Here is a 23,590-nt window from a genome sequence, read left to right as displayed (position 1 = left end):
TGTGTTGAGTGAGTTTCCTCCTAGTGTGTGTGTGTGTGTGTGTGTGTGTGTGTGTGTGTGTGTGTGTGAGAGAAAAATTGTGAGTTGCATTTTTTTGTGATTGTGTATTTGCCATGAAGCAGAAATGGTGCATCATGGGAAAGATTCCATTCTTTTAAAAATAACTGCTGCTTTTAAGATACTTGAGTCATTTTGTTTACATCCTCTGCTTCATGGTGATTCGATGTTACAGACCATCACACAGCAGAACGGTGGCCTGTTGACATTAACTGATCATTGCCAATACCTACTGTATTTTAGAATATGTTGTTTTGGAGACAATGGTCATATGATAATCTCAAACATTACATTTAGTATCAAAATATGACATCAGATGAAATGAATATAGTATGTTTGCACAACCAACAACTTAACTCAAAACAACATGTAGTACATTTAATATGTTGCTTGTGCATATTCCTTTTGAAATCAGTCTAAAATAAAGATGAAGGCACAACTCCTACAATATATATATATATATATATATATATATATATATATATATATATATATATATATATATATATATATATATAAGGAGTATTTTTGGAGAAAAAGGTAAATTAATCACAACATAAAAACACAGTATAAACCTAACCTATAGTTTTTTTTATTAATTATATATCTTAAACAAATACATGTAAAAAACAAAAGTAGTTTTCATAAACGCCTCAGTTGATATCGCTGGTCTCTTCCGGTCCAGTTGCAACAGACTTTTCACAATCAACGTCAACAACCTCATCAGCTCTCCGACAGGTCCGCACAATCCACTCATGTTCGGAGTCATCTGGTGGAAAGATTTAAGTTTCAATTGCTTTGATGTGTGTTAATAGTAATGGAAACAAAGTATGGAGTGTATATACAGTATGTATATGTATATATATATATATATATATATATATATATATATATATATATATATATATATATATATATTATTATATACATTTTTTAACAGCACAGTTAACAGTGTTTAATACCCACGATTAGATGAGAATAACAATACAAACCACAGATTGAGGTGTGAAGGTAAAGCGTTTAATTGAAAAGCTCCAATAACCAGGAGCCTGCGTAATTAAACCACAGGTCATTCTGTGCGCGAGGCTGCAACAGTGAAGTGCCATTCAAGTCTCGGGTAAATTTGTCAAATCAAGATACGCCTGACAATTACGAGAAAATAACTTCTCAGAGCCACTTCAGACACCAATAAATAATAACCCCCAAAAAGTGGACGCCAATTTTTTTTAAACCGAACCGACTGCCAGAGGAGCTGATAATAAACCAGTTTTTCATTGTTAAAACTGAAATGAGGAGCTAATTGCGGGGGAAGTGAGCTTTCTCTGGAGCGCACGCAGCTGCACGCACTTGAGCGGCGCGCGGGCCTCACCCCCCAGGTTCCACTATGCGCGCGGGGCTCCATTGTACGGGGGGGAGCAGGTCTGCGGCTCTCGGACTGATTGTGTGTAATTGCCAGGCGTCAACACCAACAGCCACTTCAAGTATAAAACACCAGCTCCTCTCTTTCCGTGCGTCTGTCTCTCCTCACTACCTGTTCTGATCGCGAGGTCAATTGAACGTATACCGGACACGCGGACAGCTGCCACGCAAACAGTCTTTGTAACGCATTTGAGAAGGTAATTATTGAAGCTTATACGTCGTTACGTTTCGACTGACCTCAATTAGCCACAAACCACAACCTCCCCTAATGATAATTAGATTGGGGGCATTTTCATATTTGCTGTTAATTCTGCCCTCTTGAGTATATAGCAGCGTTTACCTCATGATTTATGTCATGTGTAATTGGTACCTTGGGTTATTTGAGGGCACAGGTGGCTGGTATTTGTAGGTAATTCCCTGCAATCCGGAGACAGCAGGACATTTTTGTGATTTACCAGTTTTTGCAAGTCAATCAATTTAATTCATAGACCGATCTCATGACTCTCTTCATCTGTTCTGGGATAGGGATATTGCAGTTAGACTGATATTAGTTAGTCATACTATGGTTCTCTCAAGTAATGATACTGTCACATTTGTAGGGCAAACTTCTGAGAAATTATTAACGTTAATCGTCAATGGAGTGCAGCACATTGCACACACCGTTCTCAGGTTGATCTCCATCTTGACTGTAACAAACCTGCATGGACGACCTTTATGCAATGTAGGAGAGAGAGAGAGAGTGTGGAAGCGATAATGGCACCTTGTTAACGTCTGTTTATCTTAATCCTTAAAATACACTCAGAGGGAAAAGTGTTTCCTTCCAGCCTAATGGCTGCGAATTAACACACACACACACACACACACACACACACACACACACACACACACGGACACACACGGACACACACAGACACACTTAAGAAGAAAAATCTGCTTTCTTGTACCTTAGTGATTTGCATAAGACACGATTGCATTCTGCTGGATATGGTATTCGTATCCACATAAAAAAGGAGAGCTATGATGCTGTCACACTCTGAACCTGGTTCACCGACATGGACTTATAAGTGCTATATGTAAGCATCTGTGGTTTCCAGGTTCAGGCACCACAGTGAAATCAAACGTATCTGAACGTGAAAGCTCAAATAAACATTCAAATGTGTCTGTCTCCAATTTAATGTCTCGATGACATCACAGAAAACAGCGGCGGTCGTCCAGTTTCTTTAGCTTTGAAAGAGAGATACTGATCTTCAAGAATATTAATCCATCTGTCACAGCTCACAGGATTAACATGTGAATCCTGTTTCATGGGGATTTTTCTTGTTTTTTTTTTGTTTCTAAGATGAAAAATGAGAGTTTGAGGAAAGGCAGCGTGAGGATATGTTCCATTCCCTGCAGGGCCTCGGCTGATTGTATCTTCTGTGAAACACCTCCGATGGACGGGGACAAAGGGAGGGGCCGTGGTTTGGTCACCAGAGGTGTTTTCCTTGGCAGTGGAATGTTTTCTGAGTGGAACTCTTTCTGTGCGGGGTTTCAAAGGGAAGCGGTTATTCCAGAAACAGGAAAGTGCTACAAACAACATGGCAACACATGGCCCCTGCTGGAGCTGCTGCCGCCTCCTGCGCCTCTGCAACCGCAGACCGTTGCCAAGAGAGAACACACACGACTGACTGTGTGTGTGTGTGTGTGTGTGTGTGTGTGTGTGTGTGTGTGTGTGTGTTTGTAATAACAGAACAAATCAGTATGTGGTGGAGATTTGATTGTGCAGATGTGGCCTATGCATCTTTCCTCTCATTCTTTTTTTAATTGCAGTTTTATGCATCTATGTTTTATATTCTACCTTCAAACTTGAGCAACAATCTTCATCAGCAATGACAAATTAAGTACAATTATGTGTCAGGAAGTTTTGGATAACAAATAGCCTTTAAGAGTTTGTTTGTTGATGATGTGATTTGTGATTCAGGTTTAACAGTAATCGTTTCATTGTGTTGAAATCTGTTGGGTGGGTTTAAGCTGGGCTGGTTAACTATGACACGTTGAGGTGGTTGTAAGTGGAAGCACATGTTTGTTGTAATGATCTCATGTCACAATGAACATTAAAATTAAAAAAACAAAAATGTCAGATCATAATTCAAATCTCAATCATTGAACTTGTTGTCTAACGAGCAGCGTTTTATGTTTTGAAATGTACCGAAGTATTGATTTGCCTGCCAGTTCATCCTCTATGCCAACTAATAGTGTGCAGTGCACTGAAATGTTGCCTCCTTTCAGATTCCCTGCTTTAAAAAAGTGCAGTGTGATACAGAACGACTAATCGCTGTGGTAGTACAGGGGAGGTCGGACCCTCAGGAACAAGGTTAGGAAGAACGTCAGCCAGAAACAAAGTCTGTGATCCCTGAGTGTTCATCTTTCACCACCTGCATTCACTCATCACTGACACACACACACACACACACACACACACACACACACACACACACACACACACACACACACACACTGCAATGTCACACACTCAGACATTCCTTTCTTTTTGTGTATTGCAGAAGGTGTCTTTGTATCCAAATGACCTGTCTGACTCCTCGTCTGACAACTCTCTTATAGACGTTCTAAAATCTGCTTAGAAGCACTGAGGCAAACACTGTAAACCCAGATTCAACTTGGAATTAAAGACATGAACTAAAGCATGGTGCTGCGAGTGAATGGCACATCCTTCCTTACATTTAATCAGAAAACAAATTTAACAAAAATATAGGAAGCGATGTCCAGTGTCAGCCCGGTGGGAACGTGTCATCAGCTATTGGTTAAAAAGACTGCAGCATGTTCTGGTAGAGTAACTTTGGTCGACACCCAGTGACGACTCTAACCCGTGTGAATGCTTCCTGGTCCGTGCCCAAAACTAATGAGTAAAGTGAAATACATACATAGTTTTTAAAGAGGGTCAAACATCCCATCTTTGTTAGTATTGTTTGCGTTACATTCATTCATGTCTTGCTTGACAATACTTTGACATGTGGAAGAAACCACCATCTCTACAATTATTGGGCCTTTTGAAGTAATTGTACATGGTAATGTAAAGACAGGATCAGTACAGCATGGATGTGTTTCAGTGATGGAACATTGGAACCCTGTGGACATCACCTGTGATGGGAGGTTCCTACCTAATACTCCCAGCTGACACACTTACTCTCACCACCTTCCATTTCCTCCATCGTGCCACATCTACACAGGTCTCCGGTATTCTCGGCACATCGCTCCAAAGAAGCTCCTCGATGACAAGGAATCGGTTCAACTCCAAATATAATCAATAACCTCTGGGGGAATGTCAGCAACAGATCCTATTGTTTTGCTACCTGGCTCTATGCCAAGGAAGGCTGTTTGTCCAAGTTAGCAACAGTAACTGAGGAGGTCAGGACTTTGCAATAGGTCAGTTTTGGCCAGTGAGTAAAGTTCAGCCTGATATATCACAGCAACGGACTTGAATCCTCTGCAGTCTAAACGAGATATGAGGCCTCCTTGTCCTACATCCACCGGGTTGTCACGGCTACATGGGGAGCTCCTTCCTCTTTCCTTGCTGCAGCAAACGTCCCCTTCTGGGAGGGTGAGTCTTCCCTGTGTCCCATCATCCCCGCAGTCCTCATCCTGGGCGGAAGGCATGAGGCAATGGATTCTGTCTTCACGCCCACTCTGACAAATGTGCCTTCAACATCTCAGGGTTGAACAATAAATCCATACAGGATACAGGAGCATTCTTCTCAAGACGGCAGGGAGAGCGTTGTGTCTGTCTGTGATATCGAGCATAAGCCACATCTACACATGCCCACACACACTTACACATAAACAGGCATGCACCAATGAAATAGTTCCTGTTGGACTCCATATTTAAAAACAGAGTCAGAGTATTATTGGAGAGTGTTCAGTTCCGATTCATTTTCATCCCAACTTTCCTCTTGTTCTCTCTTTCTCTCCATCACTCCGCTGATCAGTACCAGAGCTGTAATTATGATGAACAACCCGCATCATGGAAAAATCCCAAAACATATTTTTGTCTTCTTGCACATGCACATCTGGCGAGGATGTGGATCTTCTCCTCTGTTTCCTTCTCTCTCTCTCCACATATGTTGATGAGATGAGACGTGTGCTTTTAAAACTAACCAGTGTTGCAAGGAGCTCATCTGAATGCAAAAGGTCTGCCCCAAAAAATACACTTTTACCTTTGGGAGCTTGTAAGTCATTCCTTAAACTTCTGCCAGAAATCATATCTTGACACATTTTCAGATTTGCTAGGTTAAAAACAGCAAGAATCATCGCTGCCACACTGTGTCTGAATCCTTTAGAGATGACAGGACACCAACATACTGCCTGATTTGAATGCTTCCTGCATGGGTCATGCACATTTGTACAACACACCCATGCATGTATCTGTGATCAACAGATTGGGCACTGCAGCACGCGTCAGATAAAAACAGTAACGTCAAACACAGCAATACAACTGGACCAAACCGTAGTGAGCCAAACGATATGTATTCAGAATGTCATTCATTACCTGCTGCCTAATTCACAACATTGTCCGGTGATGTAGAATCATAGGAGACATGACGAGCAGAGGATGTCAGAATTTGGGAATTCCTATCTGGACACCTGACAGATCACATTCACTTCAAATCAGGAGCTCCAAATCTGGGCACCCGTTCAGTGGAAAAATGTGTCTTGAATTTTCCACTTTTGACAAATAACAAAAGGGAGAAAAAAAAAGTTGCAATAGCCTAAGGAAACATGCTTATCAGATGACTTGTAGCAATAATCTTCCATCAGTGAATCCAGGGATAATCCATTTAGCATCACTCCATAGGTTCATTGCTATCAAACCTTTCCCATATGGCCAAATGCTTTCAGAGATGCAGTTATTTAAAAAAAGAGAAGAAATGGGCAAAGACAACGGGTCCTGCCTGAGACAAATCCAACACTAGAGCGGTTGCATGTTTCAAAGTATTTTCAGTAATACTTTTTCTGTGGCCTGTTCTTAGAAAGTAGAGTTGTTGAAACGTAGACATCGTTTTACACAGAGCTACCATCTTGTTTGACAAGGCAGCAGCAATATGGCTTCTTAACTCTAAATCTCATTGAGCTTTAGGCCTGAGTGGGCATTACCTCCTTTGAGTAATTCAACTATATCAAACAATGAGTTTGGCATTTAAACAAGGAGTCTACACTGAGCAGACATTGTCCAGGTATGGGATGATAACGGACGTGCAAACAAACAAACAACTCCAATACACGACACTGTCCACTCTATCCAAGAGCCTGTTCATTTCTATATGTTTGTCACTTTAAGAGATCATCTCCGGTAAAGCCCTCAAACAAACCATCAGCTTGACCATAGGTGCAAACTACAGCACACACTAAAGCAAGCTCTGGAAATAAACTGGACTGTTGATCAGTGGCTCTGTTAAGTTGCTATATAAATATATATTTAATATAAAGCAATCTATCACTGATAAGGGGCTTTTTTGGGACATAAAACTGTGCATACTTAATTTAAATTGGAAATTTCTGTTTGCTCTTGACTTTCATCTTTCTCATTTTCTTTGGCACAAAAGGCTGAGATGCCTGGATATTACTCAACACTCAGATGGAGCCAATTTGGCCCCAAATTAGTGGGGATAAAAATGTACGCAGACTACAACGAAGTAAGCCGTGAGAACTGGAGGTACAATTTGAATTATTTGCGTTTCATATCTGGTTTGTGGTGCTTTTGTTTACCTCACAGTAAGCCCATAGTTCAATAATGTCCGAGTTGGAAGGTATCCATTATCCTGTGGTGAAGGATTGTTATTATGAATCAAAGGTAGGGGTTACATCCCGTGTAAGCCAGTCATCTTTGGTGTCACAGGTGAAAATAACAGGATATTTACTGTCTTACCTGCATTCCTGAGGAATCTGCCGGTTTGGGAAGTGACGACTCTGGTATTGGGGTCATAGAAACCGTCCCCACAGTCGTAGCATCCATCGGGAACGACGCGTGGCGGATGCAGATCAGTTAGCTGAGATTCTCCTGTATGAACAAATCAGTTGTTTTGTATTAAACGGCGATCTTACGCTGGTTTACAACTACTAACAAAAGTCATTGTTATTATTATGATGTTGCTTTATGATGTTTCCTCCGAGTTAAAGTGTCATGTGAAATGCTCCTACATTTAAAGTGATGGGAAGCTAATCTATTTGTCAGGCTAGTGATGTACACAGATCATAGAATCTGCTCATTTTTTATTTATTTTTTGGTCTGTACTGTTGAACATATGCTCGTCATTTTAACGGCTTTGGATATGTGTTACTGTTATTATATTTCAAGCTCATTTATGTGAGATGTCTGAGAGTGGGACAGTGAAGAAACCACCGTCATCCGACCGAATGAGCGAATACACAAGCAACTAAATGAATTTGCAACCTGCAGGTCTGAGTCCGTTGCACCTCTCACTGTAGAAGCGCCTGTCGTATCCATCACAGTAGTCCCAGTCCTTCTCCTGGTACTGCAGACCATCAGCAAAGGTAAAGGAGCCCTTGTGAGGAAGCACAGTGGTGAAATCATCCTCATTCTTCAGTCATAAACGTCGATGGGTCAGATCACCCAAATTACAAAAGAAAGCACAAAATAAATGAATGAAAATGTCACTTAATGGAGTTTCATTTGTGCTCCTCAAAGAAAAATACACACTCAACAGGAGAAACAATGTTACTCAAGACCGTCCACAGTCCTCACTGTTGGCAGTTTCTTTGGAGCAAAAAGTAGCTCCTGTGAAAACTGTTACAAGAGAGGATTGGGGGTTATCCTGTCCCACGTACCCCAGACATGGTTTCTGGAGAAATAAGCTGCTGTTGATGTTTTCAAATGTTTCTTCTCAGGGCTGTAAGCACCACAACATAATTTAAATGTTCTTCCATTGTCTTTGGGTTAAGGCGGAAATCTTAGAGATGGATATCTCAAAACCTCAGCAGATAAAGCCCAAACTGTCTGCATAGATATAAACCACTATGGGAAAGTGGAAAAATACGTCCTTTGGGCAAACACTTTGTGTATGTGTGACGTGTGTGTGTGTGTGTGTGTGTGTGTGTGTGTGTGTGTGTGTGTGTGTGTGTGTGTGTATTTATGCAGTACGGGTCAATATGTCTGCAGTCAAGAGACGTCATTGAATGTTACTGTTAATCTTATTTTAGTCATTGTCCCTTTTATTTTAGAGCACTATTTGCTAAAGATTAGATATAACAGTTGCGGTGACATTTGAGTCGCCCCCTGCTGGTCAGTAGAGAGAATGCAAGTTTCAAGACACTTCCGCATCGACTTCACTTGGCAGAACCAGAGGTTGGCGTCTGGAAAGGAGAGGTGCAAGTTTCCTATAAGCTACCAGATATAGTTTCCAGTCTGTTTAGGTCTGTTTTGATTGGAAGTAGGTTTTATTGAACTGACATGGATGCAAGTGCAGGGTAGTCTGGGTCACGGCTAGTCATGGTTCAGAACTGCTATAATTTCAAGTGAGCCGCAACTGAAATGATGATAATAATTGGAGTGATCGCTGTTGTGGCAAAGGCCCATGAAAGACTGCATCAGAGGAGAAGTGAAAAAAAAGAGAGAAACCTAATAACTACGACGATAACGGTGAGTGATTGCTAAAAGGGACCAGATGTAATATCAACTATAACCAATGTGAAACACACAGTCATGCATGTGGATGCATATATTCTGACATGCACGCACACACACACACACACACACACACACACACACACAGACACACTACTCCTCACCTGTTTAGCTTTGCCGCTTTCCCAGGTGGCCTCATATTTACTTCCATTTGGAAAGTGTAGCACTCCTTTGCCATGAAACAGCCCATCTTTCATCTCTCCCTCATACTTGTTCCCTGTGGCAAACGTGTACTCTCCTTTTCCATCCATCCTGAGGCAGAGAAGAGGTGGTCTCACATCGTACTTTTGATCTTAATGGCAAAGGTATTATCCTGCTGTCTTTAGGGTCATGACAAAATACACTTACCTGCCATTTTTTATATCTCCTTTATAACTGCTTCCGGTGAGCTCCATTACTATATTTACTTGCAGGCTTCTTCTCAAAATAAACAAACAAGCACAAAAAAGATTGTTTTATCAACTGGGCGATACCATACAATGGTTGAGTGTCATGTCACCATGGCAACAGAGCACCAAAGCAAGGCTACGTCATAAACTGGTCAGCGTGAAGAGCAATTCATCGTTTGTCACAGTTTATCATTTTAACCTGTTGCATTTATAACACAAGAGAGACAACACAACTAACAAATTGATCAAACTTTCACAGCTCCTTTATTCATGAAATTCAAGTTGCGCATGCGCAAGCGGCTCCGGCTTTGTCCTCGCTCTCGTTTGCGTCATCAGAACGCGCCTCCGAGCTGACAGCGGCACCAAACCAAACTGACCTTCCTTCTCGCGGCCTCGTCGCCCGTCCTGGAGTCAGACGAGGACCTTGAATGTTTTGCGTTTAAACTTCGGTGTTTTGTTTTATTGTACACTCACACGCAGCCATGTCCACGACGCTGGACGTCCCGTCACAGCAGGAGCTGAAGGTGGACGAGGTGAGCGGCGGTTATTTTCTTTAAGCTTGACTGGAAATCATAGCAAAGGCAGAACATGCTAGCTAACTAGCCGCTTGCTAACGGTACCTGCTGTCTGGTTCAAAACAGGCTCAGTAGTTCAGAACTTTTGCCGCCGGTGTTACCTGCCTTTGCAATGCTGGAAGCTACTCCCGATTACCTGCATTTATATCTGAATGCAACTTAAGTCAGTGAATGTTCCGATATCTACCGTGACAACATTAGCAATGCTAGAGTCGTCTTTTTGTCGCACTCTTTAAAGCCCGCTTTACGTCTTTAATTCCTTCTGGTGACAGTAACTTTACAACGTGTGCCTCTAAACAAAGCTGCCCGGTTTGTGTCAGCAGCAGTGATATCTGACACATTGATCTTGTCCTTGGAAGTCAGGTGTTAGCTGGCAGCACCTTGTTGTGTCTTTCCAACACTAATATGGCAACATCACAGATCTGATAAACACAATTCGTGCATGTATGCTACACGTTTATTTTAGATTCTATATATTTAGAATTGTATTATTCGATGCTAATACCTCCCCACTCGCAACCTTATGCTATTGTGTATATTTGAAGTGGTGTTGTATTGCCAAGGACATAATGACTTGTTTTACTTTTTGCTTTTGAAAATAGTAAGTTAGCTTTAATGAAATGTACTTAATTGTATTCACACATTCTCAATATTGAGTATCGTGTGTGAGACTAGACTTTGCTTAAAGCGCAGTATGAATATTGTAAAACATTTCTATCATATCTGTCCTGAATTTACCATCAGAGGTCAACACAATCCTGTAGTTATTAAACCATTTAAAGAGATGCTGGACAGAATCATAAGTGGTTGTCCTCCAGGAAATAGCTCAGACCTCATAGCTGCCTTTTTCTTAAGTCTATTTTTCATTGTTGTTGTTTTGTAAATAGACAAGTTAAACAATAAATACAACAAAGCAGGCTCCATGCAAGTTTTTTGAAGGTGCGCTTTTCACTATTTTAGCTAGCCTAGCAGTTTAGCTGCTCCCAGTTAGTACTGATTGTGTCTCTGAACTGGGTGAACATTACATTGATCCCAATATTCAAATCAAACGCGTTTTTTCAGCTCTTTTAATGTCTTGGTGTGTCTACCATTCAGTAACTATTATCTGTCTCCATCCAGATTAATGTCTCCTCTGCGGTGCTTAAGGCTGCTGCCCACCATTATGGCTCCCAGTGTGACAAAGCCAACAAGGAGTTCATGCTCTGCCGCTGGGAGGAGAAGGACCCCAGAAAGTGTCTAGAAGAAGGGAGGAAAGTCAACGAGTGTGCACTCAACTTCTTCAGGTAACTCTCACCCAGGCTTTATAGAGACACAATGTCTGAAATGGTCTTTCAAGAAGGTTTACACATGGTGTGTGCGTGTGTGTTTTCTAGAGATTCAGTATAAAAGAGTTAATTATTAAGAAATATAGGAAACAGTAAATGTACTAGAAACCTAGTGATTAGGCCGAAAATACACATTTTTAGAGATGAAGGCTGCCACAGCGGTGTCATCTGCAAAAGTTACGCTCAGCGAGTGGTTGAAGATGTGGCTGAACTTTGGAGCCAGCTAGAGTCTGCAGAGTGTGAGAGTCCATTTGAGTTTTTGCATGCTGTCCTCTGTGATTGGCATGTGGGTAGAAAATGAGCCCTGAGGTTGCAAACACTGCTGCTGCACAGCTGTTCTTCTGGGGCTCACAGGTATTACGTTTACACAGTTTCCTGTCCTGCTGATAAGCTTTTCATTCCATCAGCTGTTGTCAAAAGTAGGATGTAGATGCAGATGCCAGTATAATAGTCTAGTTTGCAATTGCGTTATTTAAGGGAAGGAAAGAAAGACCTTGTTAATTCTGCTAAGGACAGATGTTTAAAACACATCTGTCTGTAGCTAGTTCAGTGTTTGTTCTCTATGCACTGAACTTTAAGTGGTGAGTATTTGTAGCTGAATGTAAAGTCTTCTGATTTTCTTGTTTTCAAGAAATTCCGGTTGAAATGGTGTCATTAATATTCTGATGTGTATCTTAGTGGAAGGAAAGATGAGTGATTCATTAACAGACAGCTTGTGAGTACAAGAAGAATGCTCTACAATATATATTATAATTAGGACCAAACTTGTTGCATGAGGATATGATGGTAAAGGAAGTCTCGATGCTCTTGTTATGGTGAGTTTATGCCTCATGCCGTGACAAAACTGAATTTTGAAGAAAGAGAAAATACCCACATTTCTGGTCAAACTTTAATAAATAACTTGTCTGGGATGTTTCCAGTGTTTCAGAAGTTATTTTCCATTGAGTAAGTTACTGTGTTGCAGTACTTATCTTAAAGTTTTTATATTATTGTATCCTGAGAGTAAGTCTCTAAATAAATGCTTTTAATATTGAAATGAAAATAAAAAAAAAATCAAGTAGCGACAACACCTTTATGTCATTTCTCTGTGATATATATCTTCTTTTTTTTAAACGATGATCTGAAGAAGAAAAGGGTTCATTTTCAGACATGAACCCGTTCAGCACTGAGTTTCTTGTGTCTATAGAACCGCCTTGGGGGCTATTAGGGGAAGTGGTCTGGGGTTCCTCACTCTTAACTGCTGCGTCTGTGTTTACTGAAAGTTTTGGACTTCAGTTAAATCCTGATCTGATGCCCATGCAGCAACTAAGATGCTTGTGTGTGTGTGTGTGTGTGTGTGTGTGTGTGTGTGTGTGTGTGTGTGTGTGTGTGTGTGTGTGTGTGTGTGTGTGTGTGTGTGTGTGTGTGTGTGTGTGTGTGTGAGTGTGTGTGTGAGAGAGAGAGAGAAACAGATTGTGTTTCTGGTTCTCAAAAACACATGACCTCTAATTTTAAAGCCGAAACAAACAACCGACACTCTTGACCCCAAAGATAAACTGAGAGTTACTGTGAAAGAGCAATACCTATAATTATTATAATGAGGAAAGATTTGAAAAAAAGCTGTAATTGCGCCCAGGACCTGGTTTGATTCTTAGCTGCTTCTGGCAACTGCCAGCAAACTTTAGAAGAACTTTAATTCACACGATCAGTTAAGAAAGTTGTTGTTATGGAGACCGAAAAATGTTTTTGTCATAAACCTCAATTTATTGAAAGTCTTTGACATGAGTGACGTGGGACTTTCGGGTTTGTTGGACTATTATCCAAAAAACAATGTATTTATACATACTTCATTCTGATTGTGTTTGCACTCTTCCTTGTAGGCAAATCAAGGGAAGCTGTGCCGAGTCCTTCACGGAGTACTGGACCTGTCTGGATTACTCAAACCTGGCGGAACTGCGGCACTGCCGTAAGCAGCAGCAGGCCTTCGACAGCTGCGTCCTCGATAAGCTGGGGTGGCAGAGACCCGAGCTGGGCGACCTGTCCAAGGTGAGACAAACGAGGGATTGACTGCATTCACAGTGTGAGCAGCTTGCTTGATGGGCTCTGTTCTGGCTGATTATGGGCTGTGTGAGGGTCTCTGATTGCGTCTGTGTCGTGGTCTCATTCAGCTGTTGTCCTGAGCAGACAAATCACACATTCTGTGTTGCTTTGTTTTTTTTAAGGGGCTTGTATAACATGGTGGCAGCAGCTAATTATGTAGCAGCAGTCAGAACAAGACCAAAAACAGAGCTTGACAAAAGCTTTTTGTGACATTTATTTCTGTAGTCTTTGAAAAGACAAACAAAGTGGACAAACCTGGGAGGCTGTGAATGGCTGCAATCAACTTTCTGGCAATTTTACACAGACAGAACTGTTGTTCATGTCCAGGTTGACTGTCCACCAAGTTTCAATGGTTGCTCAGCTATACAGCAAATTCAAAGACTTGTGTTTGAGATGGTGGAGACAAGAGCATGTCAGGAACAGAGGAAAAGAGTAAAGGAAGGACAGACCTGACACAGACGTCGCACACAAAGTGCAAAGTAGGGAAAAACACAGGCGAGAGGATGAGAGAGGCTGTAAATCATGATCTAAGGGAAGAGCTGGAGGAGAATGGAGGATGGAGGATGTGGACGAGGTTTCTTTTATTGAGTTGATCATGACTATAAAAAAAGCAGAAGAATTTTGCACCGTTTGCACCGACTTCAATGAAGCCCATGCATGACACATGCGTCTTTTCTTTCGTAGGTGACCAAAGTGGAGACCCAGCGGGCCCTCCCCGAGAACCCCTACCAGTCTAGACCACGTCCTGAAGCCAACCCAGCCATTGAGGGGAAACTGGAGCCTTCCAAACATGGCAGTAGGTTATTCTTCTGGAGCTGGTGAGGCAGCGCCAGAAACACAGTCACCTTCCCAAGCCATGGGCTCTGTCCAAAAACATCTCGACCACGTGTGATCAATGATACGTCAGCATTCCTTCAAAATGTTTAGATCTCTCTGACGCCAGGAATGAGGATGCTGGTTCTGGGATCTGGGTTGGTTTTGGACAGAGCTTATGTCCTAACAGTCTCTTCATCAGCTGCACCTCCAGCATCGTCAAACAGTTTGATAAAGGAAGGAAAGATGGATGATTGTGGTAACAAAGTCCATAAATACAGCTTTCTTGACCACACTGTAAATGTAATGAGTGAACCAATGCAACATGCTGTTATTGTTGTCAAATAATAAAAAGATAAATTATAAGTCTGGATTTTACTGTCTTTATTGATCTAGTAAAACAGAATCAAATGTATATGTATGTCAGAAAGCTGTGTAGAGGTCTTGTGTTGCCCGACACAGTTCCTTCAATATCTGCAAATTGTAGGCAACGCCGTCGTGTTCGCACATCTGTGTTTTGTCAGAGTGTGTATTGTCAGACTTATGACGGGTGAGGTTGGAGGTCAGGGTTCAGGGTCACTACCTGCAGCCAGAGAGAGAGCAGCTTCAGCTTCCTATTTTTCCTCCCAGCTCACTTCCTGGACTGGAGGAAGACTACGGGAGTCATTTCAGAGATCCACAGTGAAGCGTGTTCCTGCTGCCGGCACGCGTGTGCACCCGTGACCTACAGTCAGAGACAAGACGGCCTGTGGAACATAGCGGACCGTGCCAATACACACACACACACACACACACACACACACTCTCTCTCTCTCTCTCTCTCTCTCTCTCTCTCTCTCTCTCTCTCTCTCTCTCTCTCTCTCTCTCTCTCTCTCTCTCTCTCTCTCTCTCTCTCTCTCTCTCTCTCTCTCTCACACACACACACATCCACTCACGTAGCACTGAGATGTTTAAGTGTAAGGTACCATAAATGCTCAGAAGTACACTGGTAGTAGTAGTAGTAGTAGTAGGCGTGATTTGACTTGCTCCACTACAGACGTCGGGCAGGTTGAGTCTTTAACCCACGTGTCGTGTGGTTGAGTTCCTGTGGGACCAGTAATATTGCCTGATTTGACAGCTTTCTCATACTCAAAAGCAGAGATGTGGCCGTCGGGTGTTTGCTTATGTTGTAAAAACAACTTGTTTCAGTGCGCAGAAAGACAGACTTCACTTATCGCTCGGAGAGGTCGACGGCTATCTTCTGTCGGTCGCTGTGATTTTATTCAGAATATGTGCAAAGACACTTTGAGCTTTTCTTGTTTTGCTTTTTCCAGATGGAACGTTGATATCATTTCTGTCGAATGTATCTTCTCAACTGCATGTCTGCAACATTTTTCCCACAAGTTTCTTTTCATCCTACAGACAACCTTTCAACACAGTCACCAGCGTATTGCCAAAAACAACCATGTGTATTTCAGTGTGTACAGTATAGCTTTGTGTATGTATGCAGACGTGCGTGTGCACGTCTTCTTGTTTCTACAGGGCGGCACTGACAGTCGCAGAAACCCCCTCACAAGGTGTGGTCTGGACCTGCAACTCGCACAGGAAACCCCTGACAGACCCTCCTCTGACCTGGACAGTGGGACAAAGGGAGGAGGGAAGAAGGGACGCAAAGAGGAAAGGAGGTGTGGACTGAGGGAAACATGGAGGAGAAGGGGGCGAGGACAGACGAGGTAACAAATAAGAAAATATTGAAGGAGGTAAGTGGAAAAGGGAATTGGAGTAAAATAAAAGAAGCAAAAGTTAAAGGGAGGTAGAGAATTAAGGGTTAACAAGAAGACGGGGTTAGGAAAAAGTGAGATCCAAAAAGGGGCAAGTCAGGTAACGACTTGAAAGCAGGCGCACAGACTGACTGGGGTCTCAGAGGTGATTCAGTGGCTGGCGGTGAGGCCCCAGGGCTCGTGGCAGACCCGTCTCCATGCGACTTGCAGGAAGCAGAGGGTCATCGTTTGACATCGCACCGCCACAGGAAACGGGCTCTGGCACAGGAAAGAAATACAATACAGCGCTTTCACAGAGCTACAGCCCGCCTGGGAGCCCGGTGCGCTAAAACACTCAAACAACCCGGCTTGTTCATAACACACGACTGTCAATGTTCCCATTGTTCGGCGTCAGGTGGGACATAATAATGTTGATGCTTGAAGTGGTGATGAGCACCAGCAGTCATACCTGGTCCTTTGTTTCTTTTTAGTCTTCTCATCACGTCCCCTGTGTTCAGAATGAGGAACTCAACAGTCAGTTTTTATCAACTAAAAATCGATTAAATGGATCAAGTAATATCTGAACATTTACACTGAATTCCCACTTTCTGGAGCACGTTACCGATGCATTACTTTAGTATATCGGTGTAACGCTACAGTACACCTCTCTTCCATGAGACATGGGCTGCATCCATGCCATTAAGAGCCCCCGACATGTGGCTGCACTTGATTTGGCAAACTCTAAAAATGAAGGTGAGTTTGATTTGTTTATGTTGGTGAATCTTCCTCGCCGTTTTCACTCTGTGATCTTCAGACCGAACATGTCGTTGAGTGCTGCTTTCATGTCTCCTCTCGTCTCCTCGTACTGGACAGGGTGGCTTTGAACTGCCATGCAGGTTGCTCTATGCATGAAACAACACACACCCACAAAGCCACAAGTGCCGCCACTGCGACCACGACCGGCACTCGTGGAGATTAATAATCTGAGAGCTTCAAAAGGGTAAACACAGTGGCACATGTGCTCACTTACACAGCAGCTTTTAATCTTTGTGTTTCCTGAGAAGAGCCATGCAGGCGCATTTACATGAGACGCAACATCTCGGCAGAGTAAGACCATCATAACTTGTTTTGTGAGGATGTGCAAATGAATTCTGCTGTGCCGCTGTCTGGTGTACCTGCAGACGCTAAGCAATCTCAGCATTTGCCAAAGTTGAACTGTTTTGATAATGATTACACGAAATAGACTCTGGTAAAGGGCCAAGACTGCACACATCTTGAGGTAAAAACAGTACAACGTTACATTTAAGAGGAATATTTATGGAATCTTAAAGGGCCAGTGTGTAGAATCTAGCGGCATCTAGCGGTGAGGTTGTAGATTGCAACCAATTTAAACTACGGGGAGAACTACGGTGGCTGACGCGAAAACACCAGTACAGCAGATCCCGTATCTGGTTTGTCCATTCTAGGCTACTGTAGAAGCATGGTAATGCAACATAGTGGACTCTGTGAAGAGGACGCGCTCCGTATGTATGTTTTATTTTCAGACAATTATAAACTAAAGAAAACATACTTATTTTGCCAACAGACCCCCCTAAATCACACACTGGACATTTTTGTTTGTCTATTCTTAAAACTTTTTTCTCTGACAACAGCTGCCTGCTGCAGCTACAAACAAGGTAGACAAGCGAGAGCGAACCAAGAGAATATCATATTCACATAGCAATCGGTGCCTTGCTTAAATGATCAGAACATTTATTTTGACACACACATAGACCATCAAAGCCTTCATCTGTATGGTGACAGAGTGATGACCATGACTTGTGTTTTGCATTCCAGCCGGACACGCTTCACAGCTGCTCTTTCATGCTGCAGTTTTGCCAAATGCCTCTCAATGCGGAGCTTAAGATAACATTTAGCAAATGTTAAGGTTTCACTCAGGGTGTTACTTGGTCAAAGACAAGACGGAGCAGGAGAGCTCTCGCTCTGCAGCGCACTGATGAAGCTCGGTCGCACAGTCACGGACAAACAGCGGAACACATGAACTCGTGTGCCTGCAGATAAACACACGTGAACAAATGCGTAGCAGAAAAGACACATGCAAGCACGCACATTAACGGTAGTGACAAATGTCTTCCCACCATGCATGTGATTACATCTACAGGACACAGCGGGAACTTTTGTCTTTGAGAAATATATTACAAAGTATTTTGTTTTCTCATGGTAAGGGTTGGATTTTAAATGACTCCACCAAGACATTAAGATGGATTTTCTGAGGACTCAACTCACTCGGTCTATGCCATGTGTTTAAAAATATAACTCAAACCATTTGTTTTCACTGCCTGTTTACTCTGCGGCATCTTAGCAAATGGACTAATGAGAAGTATGTGATGAAACGAGACGTCCGAATGACGGCTCAGGCTGTTGTCACACAGCTTAACACTCGAGAAGTTGTGGTCTGGAAGCCATGCAGTGCAATGTTTATTTGTCTACAGGCGTGCGTGCATGAGTGTGTTTGTTCGAGTTAGGTGTATGATGAGTTTTAAGTGCTCCATGCAGCCTTGAGTGTTGCTATATTTGTGCATTTGTGCATATATGTGTGAGTAAAATTCATTTGTGTGTGTGTGTGTGTGTGTGTGTGTGTGTGAGAGAGAGAGAGTGTGCGTTTGCGGTGCTGCAGCTCCTTCTGGGCTGGCCTGTGTTTATCTTGGCCTGATCCCAGACCTTCATCACTTCTCTGCTGATAGCTCCATTCCTCCATCCCTCTGTCCCTCCGGCTATTTACAAGTCTACCGCAGACTGCTTTTCCCTGCGTGCCAACATCCAATCATTTTCTTCCCCGTCCTCTCCTCTCCTTCATACTGTCGTCATTTGCTTTATTTGAGACTGTTTCAGTGCTCTTCCTCTAAAAAAACCCGTCCTTGTCTCACTCTTCTTTTTCTCAGCCAAATAGGTCAAACCTAGCACAGCCGACCTTTACTCATTCTTTCCATTGATTCATTTACGCAGTGGCGTATGTGCATTTGTCATGCTGTACAAAAAATGCGTAACAGGTAAGTAATCCAATATGAATCTTTTGTGTGGACTTCAAATATATGCTAAAACACAGTTCCCTTAATTAGATGATTGCGTTTTTACATTTTGTATTAGTGTTGAGTCCCAGAAAGTTGCAGACCTGCTGAGACCCTCAGCTCCTTTAGATCCAGACCTGCCTTTAACTCACATTCAAGGATATTAATACATTTCCTGCATTACTGCATTCTACTACTGTATTTTATTTCTTACACTGCTTTTTAGTGTTTTAATGACTGTTTTTAATGTTTCAATCAATGTTCTTTCATGTTTTTAAATCTCCTTTTCTTTCGCCTTGCCTTGTTACTCTGTTAGCTTCCATTAATCAAGAAAATAAGATAATAAAAAAAAGATAAATTTAAGGTTTTTGCTCCAATACTTTTATACAAATATGAATGATGAAGCTATTGGCCTTTTTCCCAGCAGACATTTTGACTTTTCATAGCAGAACAAGTGTATTTAGTTACATTAACGATGGCTCTGTTCTATTTAAGAACCCCGTATGCACAATCCCAGCCATCGTTAACTTTATTCATAACACCTGTGCTGTGACTCCCTGTTGCTTTACAAGTCCTTTCAACACATCGGCTCAATAATGACATATTCAAGCTGTGTCGCTATGCAAGGCCTGCCTGTTGGTGTCTTATTTACCAGGTCATGACTTGATGCTTGAAACATTTTGTTTGTATGTCTTAAATCGAGGCAGCCGAGTCTCACAGCGGACAAGTCCAACTCGAGTCCAAGTCTCGTCAAGTCGCTCTACTCTGCTGAGGAGTGAGGAGTCCCTTTACTCCTGTCAACCCTCATCTCTCTGCCAGTACTACCGCATCAAAGAGACTTTTACTACAGGATATATCCAAAGAGTATGCACACTACACAGTACACAGACCAGCTGACACACACACACACACACACACACACACACACACACACACACACACACACACACACACTGAACTCCAGCCAGTTATAATCTTGCTAGTAGCCAGAGTTGACTTATTCCCATGCGCTGGGAAGCTGATGTCGCTTTAATGCTGTTGTGCTTGTGGTTTCTGCAAGGTATACTGAAGCATTCCTCCGGCGTGCGCTCATCTAAACAAAGCTAGTTAAAAAGGACGCACAGGGGCTCGGGCTACACAGTTGTGGCGGGGCTTCACTGGGTGGCTCCTATCCGACAGAGGGCTCAGAGAGGCTTGGGTTTCCTACGCATGTCAAGGTAGGTTAGCTGTTCCCAGCGTCGGGCCGCTCTGAGGCCTTGGTGGGCTATCAGTCACAACGGGCCCTCCCGTCTCTCTCTCTGGAAGCCTCCTTCCCTCCCTCCACGCCCTCCTCCCACCCACCACAGCGCCTACACTGACGCACAGCCTGTCTTCTGGCTGTCATCCCAGGTTTAGGCTACACGTCAAGTTTTGCCCTTTTTACTTGTCCGTGTCTCTCAGACCTTACATCCCCTCTGCCTTGCACTTTACGTTCCACTCAGATCACGGTGCGTCACAGTACGGTCCTCACTTGTCATCTTTGATTTTGCTCTCAACCCCACCGTGCATTAAAAGCAAACTCTTGCTGTTCTGTAATTGTCTGCAGTCCACAATAAGCCATAGGGGGAGAGCTACGTTTCATTCCCTCAGGTGTTGTAGTCATGTGTTGTTTATTCCTGGAAACATCTTGCATGTCAAGGCTGCAGCCCAAGCATATATTTTTAGAGAAAGTGAATGTATTTTGAATATTGCTGTATTCTTTTAGTTGGATTTAAAGTTTAAGTCAGGCCGAGGCAGACGTATAGGAAACACCGCCTCCTCTTTGCGGTGTTGTCTTGTCTGGGTCACCGTGAGAGAGAGAGAAAGAGACAGTCCAGTCCTCCCATCTCACACGTCCACGCCTCAACACACACATAATCACACCACTTCCAGGTTTACCGAGCCCATAGGGTCCTGCACTAGCCTTCATAAGCCATGCTACAACGCTGTTGCTTAATTGTGAATGCAGGCAGTTTGTGAGTCAAAACTAAAATAACGTTTTGCAAAAGAAAAATAAACTGACAAGGATTTTTCCTGAGAGGAAACCTTTAGTTTACTATATGACATGTTTCTTAATAGTGCTAAAGTGTTCAGTGTTCTTTAAATAAACAATGTGGAGTTTTGCATAGTGGGGCATGAAAGAATGCAGGAGTCTCGCTGCACCTCTCACACATGTCAGCAATTTGGCTGCCTTGTGTATTTTGGATGTTGGAAAAAAAAAAAGGAACATTTCAAAGTAAACGAAAGAAGGAAAGTCTTATCCGCCTGGCAGCTGCACTCTGGACCAAATTGCTTTCAGCTGATGCGCTGCAGCTCAAACTTGCTTGGGTAATGTCAAGTGATGCATTGCAATACTGAGAAAACAACGCAGACAAAAAATAAATAAAAAAGGAAAAGAAATGCTGGAAAGTTCCAGTGCTTATTCAGGCAAAGCCCACAACCCCCCCAACAAGCAGACATGCTCAGGAACATTTTATTTTAATTTCCAAGTTTTTCCTTTTTTGATTTAACCGTCATTTAGTCGTTGAGGGTCAAACAGCAGAGACGCTGCCTCCGTGTAAACAGTTCATTTGCGTTTGATATCTTAAGCATTTAAGTGACTTATACAGGGTGACATATCATTGCACAGATGAAGGGGATAAATAATATTTGGCTTACTGATTTGTTAGTGCTCAAGAGTGGAAGCTCTCGAGTTTTTCTAGGAAGAAAGGAATGGAATTAAAATATGACATTTTTAATTATAACATTTGAAGCACGGTTAGCAGATGTAAAGTTCATTCAATAAATAAACAAGATAATAAAAATAACCAGAAGAACGCTCCAAATCGTCAAAATATGCTGGTTAAGCAAAACTGCCAGTGCAAACAAATGAAGGTACAAATCAAGCATTATGCAAGATTTATTTTTCCTTCAGCATGCAGGCGTGCTTACACACAATACGCAAATATTTAAAACCCACAAATCACAAATGCACTGAAAGTATACAGTATTCATTTAGAAAGTCTCCGCACACAAACACATAGAATAAATCAAATTATGTTGCAAGAAAACTAGTGAAGATAATTGAATGTTCCATGTTCAGGGGATTAAAATTGAGATTTCACAAGATTTTATATTTACACCTCAAAGTCATGACATTTCCTCCAGTGCACAACTGTCATCAAACTCATTTGCGAATTTCATTTTTCAAACACACACATTTTTCACATTTGATAAAAATGCAGAGGCCATTTTTTTCTTCCTCTGTAATGGCTTCTCTGTATGGTGTTCCCCTAAAAGTCCTTTGCCAACAGTCCAGCATACTATTTCATAAGTGCACCTTTCAAGAGCTTTGAGGAGCAATCATTTATAATAACTTTAATATGCTCTGAGAGGCTATGTGGATTTTATAAGGAGTCCACCTTAGAAACAACAGATTTGCCAATGGTTTGAAAGGAAATTACTGTAAAAAAGGATAAATATATATATATTTAAAATAGGGAAAGAGACAGTTCATAAATATTAGACAGATATGAGAGAGCAGGCAGGGGATGAGGGGAGAGGGTCACGATGCTGGAGACATTACAGTTACACAGGCAGCCTCTTATACCCCTCGGCCACCAGAAGCAAAATGTACACAACAGTGTATAAAAACATTGTTTTCTCACTGACGTCTGGTTCGTCTCAGTATTCTAGCTCTGACAAAATATTTCCCCATCAAGAGTCACCACCTGCACACCCTTGACTCGTGGAGCAAAAGCAACACACTCCTTTACAGTAACTTGAAAAACAAATAGATACAAAAAAAAAAGGTTTTGGCCAACCAACCAAACCGACCCGAGCGGTCGGAGCTCGCTGCATGGCAAGAACACAACAGGTTCACTCGCTCTCTCCCAGCCTCCGGCTCTGTTTACATTCTGCTGGCTGGGGGATCTGGAAGTGTTTGGCTCGGCTCTGCGCTCACTGGGAACTATCAGACGATTCACATTTTAAACTATTTTGATATCAGCTCTGTGGAGAGTTGCCGTTTCCCTGAGAACATGACTTGCCTCTGGGCTCTGGGGCCTGTTGCACCACCAGAAGAATAAACAGAGGGAGGGGAGGAGAGAAGAGGGGACAGAGAAGAGAGGACGATAGACAGAGAGACAGAGAGAGAGAGAGACAGAGAGACAGAGAGAGAGAGAGAGAGAGAGAGAGACAGAGAGACAGAGAGAGAGAGAGAGAGAGAGAGAGAGACAGAGAGAGAGAGAGAGAGAGAGAGAGAGAGACAGAGAGAGAGAGAGAGAGAGAGAGAGAGAGAGAGAGAGAGACAGAGAGAGAGAGAGAGAGAGAGAGAGACAGAGAGAGAGAGAGAGAGAGAGAGCATGCGTGTCTCTCAACTTCTACAGTAAAAACAAATATATGTTTTTATAAAGTGTAATCAGACTCAAAGA

General features: G+C 42.5%; 2 protein-coding genes across 2 annotated transcripts; one reads left to right on the top strand and one right to left on the bottom strand.

Moving 5' to 3' along the window:
- Nucleotides 1-627: 627 nt before the first annotated feature.
- Nucleotides 628-9,582, bottom strand: morn5 (MORN repeat containing 5). Its single transcript, XM_068705484.1, has 5 exons — nucleotides 9,521-9,582; nucleotides 9,277-9,424; nucleotides 7,922-8,033; nucleotides 7,397-7,528; nucleotides 628-826 (listed from the first exon to the last, which is right to left on the bottom strand). Exons 1-5 carry the CDS (start codon nucleotides 9,565-9,567, stop codon nucleotides 711-713), a joined length of 555 nt encoding a protein of 184 aa, XP_068561585.1. The 5' UTR covers nucleotides 9,568-9,582; the 3' UTR covers nucleotides 628-710.
- A 327-nt stretch (nucleotides 9,583-9,909) lies between these two features.
- ndufa8 (NADH:ubiquinone oxidoreductase subunit A8) lies at nucleotides 9,910-14,719 on the top strand. The gene is made up of 4 exons (XM_068705806.1): nucleotides 9,910-10,094; nucleotides 11,256-11,419; nucleotides 13,321-13,486; nucleotides 14,225-14,719. Exons 1-4 carry the CDS (start codon nucleotides 10,044-10,046, stop codon nucleotides 14,360-14,362), a joined length of 519 nt encoding a protein of 172 aa, XP_068561907.1. The 5' UTR covers nucleotides 9,910-10,043; the 3' UTR covers nucleotides 14,363-14,719.
- The last annotated feature ends 8,871 nt before the right edge of the window (nucleotides 14,720-23,590 follow it).

The sequence above is a fragment of the Cebidichthys violaceus genome, unplaced genomic scaffold, assembly GCF_023349555.1.
Source record: "Cebidichthys violaceus isolate CVI_PGR_0920_01 unplaced genomic scaffold, fCebVio1.0.p SCAF_12, whole genome shotgun sequence".
Taxonomy (NCBI): Eukaryota; Metazoa; Chordata; class Actinopteri; order Perciformes; family Stichaeidae; genus Cebidichthys; species Cebidichthys violaceus.
Note: the sequence above shows the minus strand (reverse complement) of the source record. Positions and strands in the feature narration are given on the sequence as shown.